Here is a 14,707-nt window from a genome sequence, read left to right as displayed (position 1 = left end):
AGTATATCAGATATGAATACTGTCCATCACCATTGTGTTGATAATCCCTAATTTTGCAGAGGGTGGGTCTCCTCAGTGTGGTTAGAACAGTGTGACCTGATGATAGATCTCTGTCAGGCAAGGAGCACATAGCATGAAATATGGACAGAGCTAGTGGTCAGTGGGGTAGACAGGTACATACAGGTGTATGTGTTTATTCTGGGTTTGGTAATTGCTCACAAATTTCACAGATATCACTTTTTCAAATGTATCATTTTTGTTAAGGCTATTGATTTTATTAACTGACTCTGAGAGCTGTTTATGGTGCCATGAACCTAATGCAGAGCTTAACATTATCTTTTAAAGGAATTTTTAACACAATAATATTTTTGGAAATCAGATGTGTTAAAATGTAACTTAGGCAACTTTGACTGTACTTGCTGAACAAGTTACAGTTAGGCACTGTGAGGTACAGGTAGGTACTTATGGATGCTCTAGTTACTCAGGTACAGATAGGAACCCACAAATGTAGAACTTAAGGCACTCATAAGTACAGGTACATGTAGCTACTAGCAGGGGTATGTTCACAGCTGAGAGGTTCATTTGGAAAAAATGTGAAGTTTGGTGTTTTATCAATAGGATACATCTTTAACTGTGTCTAGTTAGTTGAAAGATGAAATTTGTCACACACTGCACAAGAACAAAATAGCAGATATGTATAGGGCCATTCCACAGTATTCTCATCCCAATTTGCTTTTTAAAAAAGTTGAAAAATGGCACAGCAGCAATTTTCTTTCTCTTTTAAAAGGAATATGATTAAATTTAAAGGTTTTGAAGAATGTTTATGTCTTGATGCTGTGGAATGGTCCAATTACAAAGAGATCATATATGAAAATTATTATAGCCTGATTAACCATATCTTACACAGGTCACGAATGTGAAGTCAGGAATAGGTACTGTTAAAGTAACAGCATGTATGGAATAGTTGTCCATGCAATATGTAATTAGGAGAGGCAGGTTAACAGGAGACTGGGGAGATGCAGTACATGTTAAGGAGCAATTTGAGACAAATGATCACATATGAACAAAATTGAAATAATTTAAAGGTCCATACGTAGCCATGTGTATGTGTGTGCACAAGTGTATGTGTGTGTGTGTGTGTGCATGCATGAGTATGTTTGCCCATGTGTAAATATTCATGTGCACGTATGTTTGTGTGTGTGTGTGCGTATGTGTGTTTCAGTGTGCAAAGTATAGAAGTCTGTTCAATACTAGGCAGATTATGAACAACTGTTACCACAGTAGGGGGTACAGGTACATAATGAAAAACAGACAAGCTCTGTGTAAAACACTGATGATATTGAGAGGAAGACCTCTGAAATAGCAGGTACTCTGTTTTAACTGTAAGGATGTGTTGTAAAGCTACTTGCTTCTAGTAGACTCACACAGTAAAGTGCAGAGTGCTGTAGTGAAAAAAAGTAATAATTGTAATATCTGTTACTGTGGATGTTGATATGCAATATTTAGTATGCATACTTCAAGAGATGTGATATATACTTGGTCTAATACCTCGGAACATGAGGAGATGGATTTGTTCACAATTGTTGTTATTGGATATGTACAATTAATTGTCATGGAAACATACATGTTTTGTGTTCATTTTTGATGGAATGGAAGCTTGTAAGCTCAGTCATTCATATGTAGTGTGTTTGTCCACAATCAAGTTTAATAGCAGATAGTATTAATCTTCTTGGGTAAAAAATGACAAGAAAAGAATAGATTTGGCACAAACAACAATACTATTGAAAGAAATGAACTAGGACTCGCTGCATTTAACAGCAAAATTAGGGTTTGCAATTTGATGCTTTTCGGGATATTTTACACAATCATATTTATAAATTACCTTTATTATTATATTTTTATCATATTTTTATGACACTATTGGCATTATATTTAGACAATTTGAGATTCTGTATGTGGGCTGCACTAAAGATCGAAGTGGCATGTTATGTGTATTAAAAAAAAAAAAGGGCACATGAGAGTTTACTAAGGTTAATATGCATGTACATGGAAATATTGTGTTTCTAGCTAGAATGCCATGTTTCTTGAAAAAATTCAAACAACTTTTGTCATTCACTATGAATTCGCATGAAACACAATTAAGGTTAACTTTTTAATTTGTAGAAACAATAGCATCCAGATGCTTAATCACTTTCTGGATACCCATGATGGTTTATTTTAATAAAAATCATCATTAATATCCCATTTCATATCTGGTTCAGTTATCAAATCAAGTGAGTTTTGAAAGCATGATTTAACACATTTTTTCTTTACATGCATATTTTCTTTATGTCTGCCATGTAATGTTTTCATTGTAACTTGTATGTTTTCCAGATACTTTGCACTTAAAAAAAGCAACAAAAATGTAAGGGAAGAGATTTAACCAACCCAAACTCCTAAAAGTCATTTGACAACGGGTCACCATGACAGCAGCCAATGGGGAGGCACCGGTTGATATGATGGCGTCTGCCACGCCAGAGGATCTGGCTCTGCTGGCAAAACTGGAGGAAGCAAACAGGTAAAATTGACACCAGTTTTGGTACAGTGATGTAACTTTACCCTTATCCTCCCCTTACCTTCTCTCCCTACCAAATCTCACCAGACTCTAACCTGTACAAAGTTTTTGAATATGTTTGAATACATTTTTGTGAGAAAATTTCATTTATGGACAAAATATATATACGAAATAGTAATTGAGATGTCTTTTATTCACTACAGCACTTACTGGTATGTTCAAAACATTTACTTCTGAGATAGAATAGATACATGGAAAATGGTCACAAATGTATTTTGGATGAAAGGTTCATATACCAAAGGACCTGATATACCAATCTTGAATGACAATAAATAATTGTTTATTTTTTTCACTCAGGCAATTTGAACAAGACACCAAGTCCCTGATCAGCACCACATCCAGAGGGTCAGTATCTGGTCACTCTAGGAAAGGGTCAGACATCTCCAGTAACTCCATCACCAGCACCCTCAGTAATCTTACCCTGGATGACCAGTGTAAGTGTTCTTGGCACTTAATATATGATAATGATTAGAATACATTAACTAGGCAGTCCTTGTATGCCTGGCTAGCCTATGTTTTGTTTCACAAAGTGACCTTGTCATCAAAATGACCTTGATGTAATTATGATTGAAGAGGTCATTGCCTGCGTCTACCTATCAGCTGGCACAGCAACGTGTGCTAATGATAATTTGTGTGCAAGGCAAGTTTGGAATGATTAAGAGAAACATGTAGGTTGCCTCATAAGAAGCTACGGTAATGTGCCATGAATTTCGAACAGTAAAAAATAATTAAATTTGGGAAAAGATCGTTCTGGCCGAAATTCATGAAAAGGAGGTGCTCAAAACTCCTGAAAGTTCGAATTTCATGGAATTCTGTCAATTTTGACCGGAAGTTGTCTGTTCGTCGCTAGGCCTTCTGTTATCTTCTCCCGACGATCTATTTAGAGTTACCATAATGTATGATGTGTGAGTGTCGGTAATTGCGACCAAAGGTATACACGTACTTTCACACGATCACTGTGTATGGCCCATAGATAGAGCGGTACTCTTGTGTAGGGCCGCAAAACAGCATCGTTATCAGTAGTGTCGTTTTTCAAAAGCGATTCTGACAGCCAGAAACTAGTGTCGTTTTTCAAAAACGATCCTGGCGCTCAGAACGGGAGTGGACGGAGGGAGAGACGGCCGACGATTAGCGTCTGCCACGGCCAGATAACCTTTACTATGGAAGCTTAGTGTTACCGTTGCTCCTTTCCGTGCACTGAAACGGAGACGACAGCCGATCAGTGTCTATGGCGCACGTGCAGGTAGCCTTCATCTGCGATAAGTGTCTTCCGCGACCAGGTTCGTTGCCTTTACCGTTAAAGTCGGGCGGAGCTTTACGCGCGAATGCGTCCTCATCTCGCCGTTCGCGGGTCGGTGTCTCCGACGCATACGTAGCCTTCGCTGCAGAAGCCGGCCTCGGCACTATGGCCTCTCCTCCGTGCGGGGAGGCCACTACGACCGCAGATCGGTATGTGCGGCGCACAGGTAGCCTTCGCCACGGCAGCCGAACTGTGTATTACGGTCTCTCTCCGTCGTGCGCTGCGACCAAGATGACCGCTGATTGTTGTCTGCGATCAAATATACTAGGTTTGGGGGGGGGGGGGGGGGGGGGGTGCAGGGCCGTTTTTTTTTTTTTTTCGCTCAGGCAACCCAATCTTAACCAGCAGCAGCAACTGATTTCCTGGCGCATAGTTGCGTCAATGTACGCATTTGAAAAGCGTGTACGTTTTGTCATCTTCAAACAAACGCGAGAGATAGGTAATCTAGAGTAAACCGAAAAGGCAGTTTTTATATTCGTTCAAGGGACTCGAAGATCGTCAATGGGAGATAGTGAGCGATCTGAGCGCGATAATAAGCCAATTTCCACACTAGTTCAAGGGACTTCGTTACTATATTCGTCAGCAAGAGATCGTCAGCGATCCGAGCAAGCATAGAAGCTTGGACTTTTTGTCCATGCTAGAAGGCAATTTTCATGTAGTCAGCAGGATATGGTTTGCTGGTTTGCGACAGGGGCGTAACCAGGCATACGCACGGATACACTGTGCGTATAAATTTTTTGGTCAACCATGATATTATTCTCTATAAATCTAGTGTACTTTTCAAGGAATGTTATCGAAAATCCCCTTCGATTATAAGTTAATGTCACCTGAATGTACAAATTCTCTGTATAATTTATATATGCACCATTGTTCTGACACCCTTCTCGTTAGCTTTCACAGAACTGAGGTAAACAATACTATTTACCATCTGAAGTCCGATCTTAATCGTCCATCTAGCTGGAACTTGCTTTACCTCTTAATTAAAGGGTAAAGTGCCCTTCAGCTCACAGGTAGCTTTTGTCTTGAGTGTATCGAACGCGATATTTATCTCAGATAAAAATCTACCTGTGTATTATTTCAAAGAGCTGCTCCAGCAGACCTGGGGGCACTAGATAAATCTGATCATCGGGATAAACAAGGAGCCAGAGAAACAAAGGAAGATTGATTTTTCCTGCAAAGTTTCAAAGAATTTTGACACGGACTTGATCCAGCTTAACCCTCCAAACTAATGGGCAATTTTTACAAAATTTACAAACAATTATACTTACATATATTACAATTTTATCCTTTAATATAATTTTGGGAGGCATGCACACGCATGTAAGTTGGGTGATGTCAATAAGCCCCTAGTTAAATAAATATACCCTTATGAGCAAGGCTTTTCCCAGCGAACCGTCCAGTCGACATTTGGACGGCCGCTGACATCACCGGACGGCCTATATTTTCAAAGACGGCTAGACGGCTTGCGACTTTTTTTTTAATGACGTCTTGGCTTGTCGGGACAGCCGTGGACGTTGTAAGAAATTTTCTTAGAGTAATTTGACGTACCTAGCTTTTATGATGCGTCACAGATGAATGGTACTACTTTGTAGTGTACGCTGATATTCAGTCACGACGAAACTACTTCCTAAAGCTTACAAAACACAATAAAATGTTTCTATGAACCTTAAGATACACATTCCACGCCGTATGCAGCAGTGACAAGAGTGACTTTCATGCGGTACAAAACACTAAGCAAACTACAGGCCAATTTGTGAAAAGGGACACCTTCCGGACCTTCATACGCACGGCAACTGACAAAGCTGATTGACAAAAAGGAAAATTTCAAATTTTCAGCGAGAGATCGTTCGCAATCCGAGAGAGACCAGGAGGCAATTTTTCATATTTGTTTAAGAGACTTCGTAAGCCAAAGAGCGAGAAGAGAACGCAATTTTCGTATCATCAGCGTCGCAATCCGAGTGAAACGAGAAAGCTCATACTCGTTCAGTGGCTTTCGTTTGCGGCAGATCGTCAGCCGGAGATCGTTCTCGATTGTTTTTAACCCTCTATCCCTCCCCATTAGAATTTATATTTTTTAAAAATATTTTTCATTTCATTTGTACATTTCAAGGGACCTCATTAGTGGAAGATCGTCAGCGGGAGATCGTGAACGATCTGAGCGAGACAAGAAAGCAATAATGGTAATCTTTATTGCAGCTCTTAATATTGCTCTTTTGTTCTGTTACTGAAGTCTCTACTGTTAACAATGCTATTGTGCGCCTCAGCAAAACTACCGATCGCTATCTCACACCGAATACTGCGGTAAAGAAACAACAGCCCGACAGTACGACTCTTAATAGATTCTCCTGTTATCTGAATGAATGGATATGACGAATGTTGTTTAGCGTCCTAAACTAACTGTACTGATCGTTATCTTGCACCTTGGGCCGCACACGTAGTACTCAGGTGAAGGTACGCTAGGGCAACATTGCCGACTGTTAGATCTTTACAAGCGCGAGAATAGCCCGGTGGCCGATTTTAAGGTGTACGAAATTCACGAAATCAAGATCGCGCAAAATTGCTGACTGGCCGAAATTCATGGTCCAGAAAAAACTCAAGACGGCCGATTTTAAGATCGTTCGAAATTCAAGAGCCGTTCGAAATTCATGGCACTTTACCGTACTTACTTATCAGGACATTCAAGTAATGTATGCGGTATTACATGTACGTACAGTTCATCTCCTCTTAGTATCTTTTCAACATTTAGATCCTGTTTATTTTACTTTTGATCTTATCTGTCTTGCATTGTTGATAGAAACAACACATTGTACCTTATTCTTTATATATATGATCATACTCAATCAATAGACATTCTTTATTGCCTGTGTTATTAGGTGAATATTAAAATATTTATCAGTCCCTAATTGTGTAGAAATGTGTACAGTGTCTTCATTAGGCTGTACCTGACCGCCCTAAGGATGATGTATGCCTGCGATAATTGTTTTAACAATTAAATATGCAGAATCAGATTGTTCTGATATGATTAGTAAAAGACTAATGTTTCCCTACAGTAAACCTCTACATCAAGTAGGTGTATCGTCAATATGGTAGGTGATGGAGTGATTATATTGTTAAAGGTCAGTGCAACCAAATGATGTTTGGATAAAGGAGTTTGCATAAAGTTCAGTTTATAGTGTTATAGACAGGGTTTTCATACCTAGATTGAACTAACAGGATTGATCCATCTCTAAGGGGTTTCTCACTAAATTGCAATCAACTTAAGTGGCTTAGATCTCTGGCACGCCTACTGAAGCTGCTAAACGATATTAATTACCCCCTAGCAGCTTCAGTAGGCGTGACAGACATCTTAGGTGCTTAAGTTGATTGCAATTTAGCAAGAATCCTCTCAGAGATAGGTTGATCCACAGTTAGTCCGATAGTGTCTGGGAATGGTCCCATAATCCTGTATCCTATCGTTAACTTCCTAGTACTAGTAGTACTAGTAGTACATACCAACTTGACAGTGATATGGTCTGGTATTCTATGATATTACAGCTAGCCCCCAGGATGAGTATGCTGTCTGGGGGAAGGTGATAGGAGACTGGGAGACATATGCAAAGAAGAAGACATATATCAGGGTAAGTTGGTTATCTTTGTCATGTAGACGATAGTTCTGTCACCTTGTTCAGTTTAAAAGTGATTGAGGTGATTGAGAAGTGGGCCAGTATTTCTAATTATTTACTAACAAATAGATTTAAAAAAGTGGGTGGAAGGGGGGGGGGTTAGGATGCTGAATCTGTTTTTATTACTTAAAGATGCATACAAAGTCAATTTTTTGTCACAAAAACAAGCCAAATGCCAGCATATAGTTTCAAGTAGTATAACAAAGAGAATTACCAAAAGGCATTGTTTAATTTTACCCCAAAATGATGTTTGAATGGATTTTGCTGCTAGCATTCTATGCTGTATGTCAATGGGGCAGAAAAGTAGGTCACGGAAGTAGGTTAAATTTACAACCAAAAATTTAAAGAAAGGAGCAATCTCAAGCTCTTTTATGGCTGATCGTGTGATCTGTTCAGTTTATCCCTTGACATGGTGAATTTATTTGAGTCGTATAAGAAACTAGTAGAAGTGGTTTACATGTGTTAATGGGAATCCACGCTCCACCGATGCTCGGTTCGTATGTACCTTTAAGCTTCATGATAAATAATACAACTCTTTATCTCTGGTTTTAGATGTATACAAATACCCAGTGTAACATAATGACATTTACTTTCTTGCAGGATCTCGTAAGGAAAGGCATTCCACATCACTTCAGAGGGTTGGCATGGCAACACGTCTGTAATGCCCATGATTCCGAGAACAAGGAGCTGTACGCAGAATACCTGAAGAAGACATCTCCTTGCGAGAAACTCATCAAACGTGATATCGCCAGGACGTACCCGGAACATTCTCTGTTTAAAGACAAGGATGGCTTGGGGCAGGAGAGCCTCTTTAATGTTATGAAGGTAACTAGGTCATGGAGACACAGTTAATGTATGCAATAAGTGAAGAAAATATTAAAAATGAATGTTTGGTTAAAAGATGTTTAACTGTAGCCATAAAGGATAATGGCTGAATTATTCCATCAAATTAAAAAGTGTTTTAGTATTTTTATTAATTAAACATGAAGCTTCTTGTACTTCTCATGGTTGAAGAAACTAAGGGCTTATTCCCATTGAAACTGTTAGTCTATGTACATTGATCCAACTCTGCGGGAACCCTTTATTTGCCAATATCCTTCTGCAGAAAAGTATAAGAGGCTACCTGTGTGTATTCCAGGCTTACTCCATAGTGGACAGAGAGGTGGGATATTGCCAGGGAAGTTGCTTCATTGTGGGACTGCTGCTAATGCTGGTATGTCAAAGTGGTTATTATATAATCAGCATAGTAAAATACAGCATCTTGTTTAAAATAAATTTTTTCCTAGAATTTCAGTAACTATTGATATTTGTTTGAATGTTTTTGATATCAGGCATGTAAATGCTTCAGATTTTCAGAGGTTGAAACAAAAAGGCAGACACTGTCATTATGCTCAGAGAAAGACTTGCCTCACATTATTTTATTCTTTAAAACTATCAGTCTGTCCATTACTCTTCTACATGTTAACACCTCTTATAAAGTGAAAAATGTTAAAAATGTTATTAAGTTAAAAATGAGAAGAGAATACCCCCTGATCAGAGTGTCATGACAAACCATATTTTGTACTGAGTAGATGCCAGAGGAAGAAGCTTTTGCAGTACTGGTGAAGCTGATGAAGGAATACAGACTGAGAGAACTGTTCAAACCCAGCATGACAGAGTTAGGACTTTGTATGTTCCAGCTTGAGTGCATGGTGCAGGTGAGTTAGTATTATAATGTTTGTTGGTTGAGAATTAAACACAGTCTGCATTTGTATGTCACATCTTAACAGGTAAATGGTATACACACTCAGTGGTAATTTTTTTCCTGATTTGTCTAATATACCTTTCTTACTAAATTTAGAAAAACTCCTTACACTCTTTATATATTCATATACTTCATCACAGTATAACATTTCAATAGAACTTCTGCTAGATTACTTAATCCATTTATCAGATGTATTTACTGCAAATTCAATTCTCAAAACAGTTGTGTTAAGCGGAGCATGTAGCAAAATGCCAATCTGCTTTAAGGAATTTGACATTTAAAAGTTAATAATAAATATGCAATGGACAAGAAAGAGTCTTTGCGTTTGGAGTGACATTGCAGTAGGTATTAGTCTATCATGTGTACATATTTCCATAAGTATGATTAATCTTGCAATTTTTTAGCTGTTGAGTTCGTTCTAGTATAGCGCTAGCGAATGTCTGAAAGCACTTGGCATTTGTTTTTAGTTGTTGAGAAATATGCCTGTTATCAAACCATTAAAGATAAAGCTAATGTTAGCCATAGCTGTATAATATTGATGTATTGTTAAAAAACTGAGCATATCACATTAGTATAGGCTAGACCAGAGAAATACCATTGGCTGCTGGTTTATCTCTCGAGACATCACATTTAAAGAAAGGCAGATCTCAGTAATTTGTGGTTCTTCAAGAGAAATGTCACCCTAGACTATAACACCACTAAGACCCCATTCCCATAGATTTTAGATCGATCTATCCCAGTAGGGAGTCTCACTAGTTTACTGTCAGTTTAGCCGGCTTAAGCGTCTGTCCCTCCAACTAAAAGCTGTAAGGGGGTATTTAACTATGGTGCTCGCTTGGCTGACTGCAATTTAGCTTGAACCCCAAGGGAGTTAGGTCGATCTAAATCTAAATCTCTGGATCGATCTAAATCTCTGGGAATGCACCCTAAGTGTGACATTTCATGTGTATAAGTCATTGTCTGTCATCTTTCCTATCTTTGATCTGTGAACAGAGCTAAATTGTGGAATTATGTGTTAAAGGTCATTGATTTGAGGGTAAGATTACTATGACCTGGTAGAACTGCTAGGGCATGAGGTGTTCATGGATAATTTGCTTTTAAAACAGAAATTGTATGAAGGTTAATGAGAGTAGGAGCTGATTTTGCTTGTGAACACAATAATTAGTATCATAGAAATATTTTAATGGCATGGGCCGGATGTGATATCTTCAAAGCTTTTGTAGAAAATATATGTAGGATACTAAGGGTTGAATATACTGGTATATGTATTATTCATGTGAAATATTTTCATTGAAGATGGTTGATAATTGGCACTGTCAAGTTAACATCAATATCAATGCAATTCCTTTTGGGGTCAGCTTCCAATTCTGTAAATACATTTCTAGATGCTAAGTCTCCACACATTAATTACTGTTCATCAGTTTACATAAAAATATTATTTTTTCATTTCCAGGATCTCCTAAATCAGTACATTTAATCTGTATTTTCAATTCTAAAACTGCCACATAAGAATAGTATACAAAATTATCCAATTTTTTTATTTCCAGGATCAGCTCCCAAGTCTGTACATGCATTTCCAGTCACAAAGCTTCCACACATCAATGTACGCCTCTCACTGGTTTCTGACTCTGTTTACCACAGCTCTACCATTAGAAATGTCATTTAGAGTGATGGACCTGTACATATCTGAGGTAAGTCTACACCATTAGAGATGTCATTTAAAGTGATGCACATATCAGAGGTAAGTCTGAATCATTAGAGATGCCATTTACATTTAATGAACTTGAACATGTCTGAGGTAACATTAAGTCTATTTTGATTAAGGATCAATAAAAATCTGCCAGTATTGTGTCAGGATTTATGGAAATATAATGTTTATAGTAGAAATGCATTTTAACTTAAATTAATAGAAATATTCTCATTGTCATGTCACTTAGTTGTAAGTCTTGTTACTCCAAACAGCAGAAGTTGTCAGGAATTTTATAAAAGACAATTAAGAAATTTTTCAGTCAGTACACCAAAAGACCGATGAACATAGTTCATCTTCTGAAAGCAGAGTTTGGTACAAAAGTGTCACTGATTTTATTTACCTTTCTTTCAGGGTATGGAGATCATCTTCAAGATTGGTATTGCCATACTGCAGGACTGCCAGATTGAGCTGATGACCTGTGATATGGAAGGAATGCTCAAGGTAAGCACAGCATTGCATTGTGTTCCCAGCTTCTTAATCTCAACTAACACATTTCATGACTCTGCTCATGAGATGTGTTCAACTGTAGGTTCAATCTTTTTTCATATCGAGTCTAAAACATATCAGAAAGTGGTCATATTTAAGTGTGAATGTCAGCATCTGAGGTAGAATGGGAGATACATGTACACTGCCCTCTGCATTGAAAGAAGAGAAATCAAGCATTGGTGTGTGTCTTTGCAGAGAGCAATTTTTGAAGAAACACTCAGTCACTCACGTTATAAAATTGCCGGTCAACAGCTTTGGTTGAAGTCTGGCAGTGTATTTTGATACTGTTTTAATCCAATTTTTTAAAAAATGTATTCTTTTCATTCCAGTTCTTTCAGAAAGATATGCCAGCCAAATATGAACAAGATTATGAGAGATTGTTGAGCATAGCCTATGATGTCAAATACAATGCAAGGAAAATGAAAAAGTAAGTCGTGCTCATATCAGAATCATGTGTACCTGAGTTGATTGATAGTTTAAATAGTACCAAGTATATAAGAGTTGTACAAAAGGTAGATTACTCAGAAAGCAAAAATAGTTATGTTCATTTAATGTAACACAATATGCCTGTCATTGCAAACATCAGACAAATGTCTCACTGTAAATATCTTTCCCTTTTTACTCATAAATGGTGGTATACACTTCTTTTCCTTTGCTGTGTTTCAAGCAAGTATATATGGATACATATATTTGGCATTGACAGTATCCTTAGATGTATGACCTGGGCCTGGTGGCAAGCAGATTGAAATTCATGGCATTTCTGCTCTGTGCTGTACTTTACCATTTCATGACCACCTTGGGACACTTAGCTGTGCCTGAGTCACTCCAGGACACAGTCTGGTCATTATTATTTGCCAAGTTTATAAGTAAATGCTTAAAGCTAATAAAATCTTTTGAATTATCTCAAACCAAAGAAAATTTTCCTGGTTGAATGTAGATTTTCTTTGGTATTTGAAGAAAAATACCTAAGCTGGGATGATTCAGGGGTAGTGTACTGTCAGTCTGTTTATTTGCCAAGGGGCACAACTAACACATTTGGTATCAAGAATTGATCTGTTTCGTACGAGCTCATGTCTCCTGTCTCCATACTATACTGCCAAGTTCCTCCTGACAGCCCATCTAATACAGTTCCATTCTATGTCATAAACTTTACTAGGCCATTAGCTTTGACAGCCATTTGTTTCCTTGATTTACACTTAACAAAGTGTGCAGGAGGAATATTGAATGGCCATTTAAGTGATGGCACTTTGTTTTGTTGATTTAATTGGCATATTGATTTGTCTAAGAAGACCTTACTATGGGTCCATGATAGTGATTATTGTGAAGCTTCTTAACATGATATATTGCTCTGAGGAGCAGAATGAAAAGTGAAATTGATTGAAGTTGGTGATTACCAGTGCTAGAGTTAGGCTTTGGGTGAATTGTTTGTCATGGTTATGTTTTACAGCTGTAGAAGTTATTGTACTGTAACCCATAGATTATCCAAAACATGAGATGTATCTTAAAGTATACATATTTAAAATATTACGTAAGCCATAGGGTATTGAGGATTTCTACTCACATAAACAGATATTTGAACATACATCACTTCATTTTTTTTTTAATTTTGACTGCCCCCAGATTTATCTCCTTTCTCCCCCCCCCCCCTGGAAAATCACCCCCACCCCCCACTCCACACCTAGTTAAGCCTCCATAATATTATCATTCAGTCAATTGGCTATTGCCAGTGAACCTGCACAGAGCAGCTTCTGTGTTATGACGGTAGTTATTGATAGCAGTACTTCCTCGACATTTGTTATGGGAAACTAAGAAAACATGGGAGAAAACTGGAGTGATTCATCAGAGGATATTTGAGCTGTGACTGGTTGCTTATGTACCTCACAGTCAGGTTGAGAGTATGCGTAGCAAAGTGTTGCTTAGAGAAGAAAAAGGGGAAGGTAAGCCTGGAACACAGTATGAAATGGACTGTTCTTTTTGGCAAAATATCCTGGGTGTTATTTTAGGCAAGAAAGACGGAGGGAAATGCCAAGTAGATATCTAGTTATGTAGGAATTGGTTGGATGTGGTTCAGACCTTTGGTGCTGCTAAGAGAAATTGGGTCATTTTGATGCGATTGCCAGACACTGAAAGAGGTAGGCCTTTGAATCTGAAAAACAGAATTGTTATGGAAACTCTGGCTCATTGAAAGTTTGAAATGTTTTATATTATTGTAAGGATTCAGAACTTAATTTTTTCCATATAGGAAAAACCTTCCGCCTAAGATTGTCTTCCAGACTTTTTTACCCCCCCTGATATGAATGTTTATAAATTGTTTACAATATTTAGTATGCACTATTCTTTTAAAGTCCAACTGTATATCAAGACTGTAAATCTTGCTAAACTATTTAGAGAATGCACATTGTAAAATTTTGTCCAAGAAAATGTGATAAATTAGCAGGAGCACAGTCTGCCTTTCCTCCATGTTTTTTTTTTCTGTTAAAGCCATTGGTTAATGTCAAAGTAATAAGATCTGCTGAGTGCTCTCTTAAAAGAAAACATGGTTAATTGACTCATTAGAGACAGCCAAGGTAGATTGAACAGCTGCAGGAGTGACCGTTGGGATACTAATTAGCAGTTTTTCTTCCATTTCTTGTTAAAAAATCTCTTGGGTAAGTGACCAGACAAGGGGAGACTCTAAAGAAAATTCATTGAAGTTTGTGTAAACTGAAACAAGTTAAACTTTTTATTTAAAGATGAAAATCGGTTCACTTATAAGCTGGTATTGGATTAAAGAAGTTTTTTTTTTCATTAGGTTGATTCACTACTCTACATCGTAAACATTTTCTGTCACCACATTCACTGATGGAATGAATTAAATTGAAGTCTGACAACCAGATGGTATTTTAGTCATCCAATGTAGGGTTTCAAATAAAACACATTTCAGGCAATGTGTAAGAGCAATGGTATTCTACAACCAACCACAGTCATTATCTAATGTACTTGTAACATGCTGAGAAAATAACAAACAGAGAATTATTGTGAGTTCATGGCAGATGGATCCTCTGTAACCCTCTTGAAATGTGGTGTATACGTTTAGAGATGAAAGATGATTCACCTCATCTTTTATGGTGGCAGTGGTGTGTGTGTGCGTGCATGTGCATGCGTGCGTGTG

At 37.8% G+C, this 14,707-nt stretch overlaps 1 protein-coding gene across 1 annotated transcript in view; it reads left to right on the top strand.

Annotated features, from left to right (window-relative positions):
- The window catches only part of LOC106166103 (ecotropic viral integration site 5 protein homolog), a 45,393-nt gene that overhangs the window by 14,283 nt on the left and 16,403 nt on the right, over positions 1-14,707 (top strand). Inside the window, exons 2-10 of the mRNA XM_024076746.2 lie at positions 2,374-2,557; positions 2,912-3,048; positions 7,449-7,531; positions 8,177-8,401; positions 8,715-8,789; positions 9,148-9,273; positions 10,868-11,011; positions 11,422-11,511; positions 11,886-11,983. Coding sequence (XP_023932514.2) covers positions 2,463-2,557; positions 2,912-3,048; positions 7,449-7,531; positions 8,177-8,401; positions 8,715-8,789; positions 9,148-9,273; positions 10,868-11,011; positions 11,422-11,511; positions 11,886-11,983 — 1,073 coding nt within the window. The 5' untranslated portion in view covers positions 2,374-2,462. The remainder of the gene's footprint in view (positions 1-2,373; positions 2,558-2,911; positions 3,049-7,448; positions 7,532-8,176; positions 8,402-8,714; positions 8,790-9,147; positions 9,274-10,867; positions 11,012-11,421; positions 11,512-11,885; positions 11,984-14,707) is intronic.

This window comes from Lingula anatina, chromosome 3 (genome assembly GCF_051362555.1).
Source record: "Lingula anatina isolate TDL-2025a chromosome 3, LinAna3.0, whole genome shotgun sequence".
Taxonomy (NCBI): domain Eukaryota; kingdom Metazoa; phylum Brachiopoda; class Lingulata; order Lingulida; family Lingulidae; genus Lingula; species Lingula anatina.
Note: the sequence above shows the minus strand (reverse complement) of the source record. Positions and strands in the feature narration are given on the sequence as shown.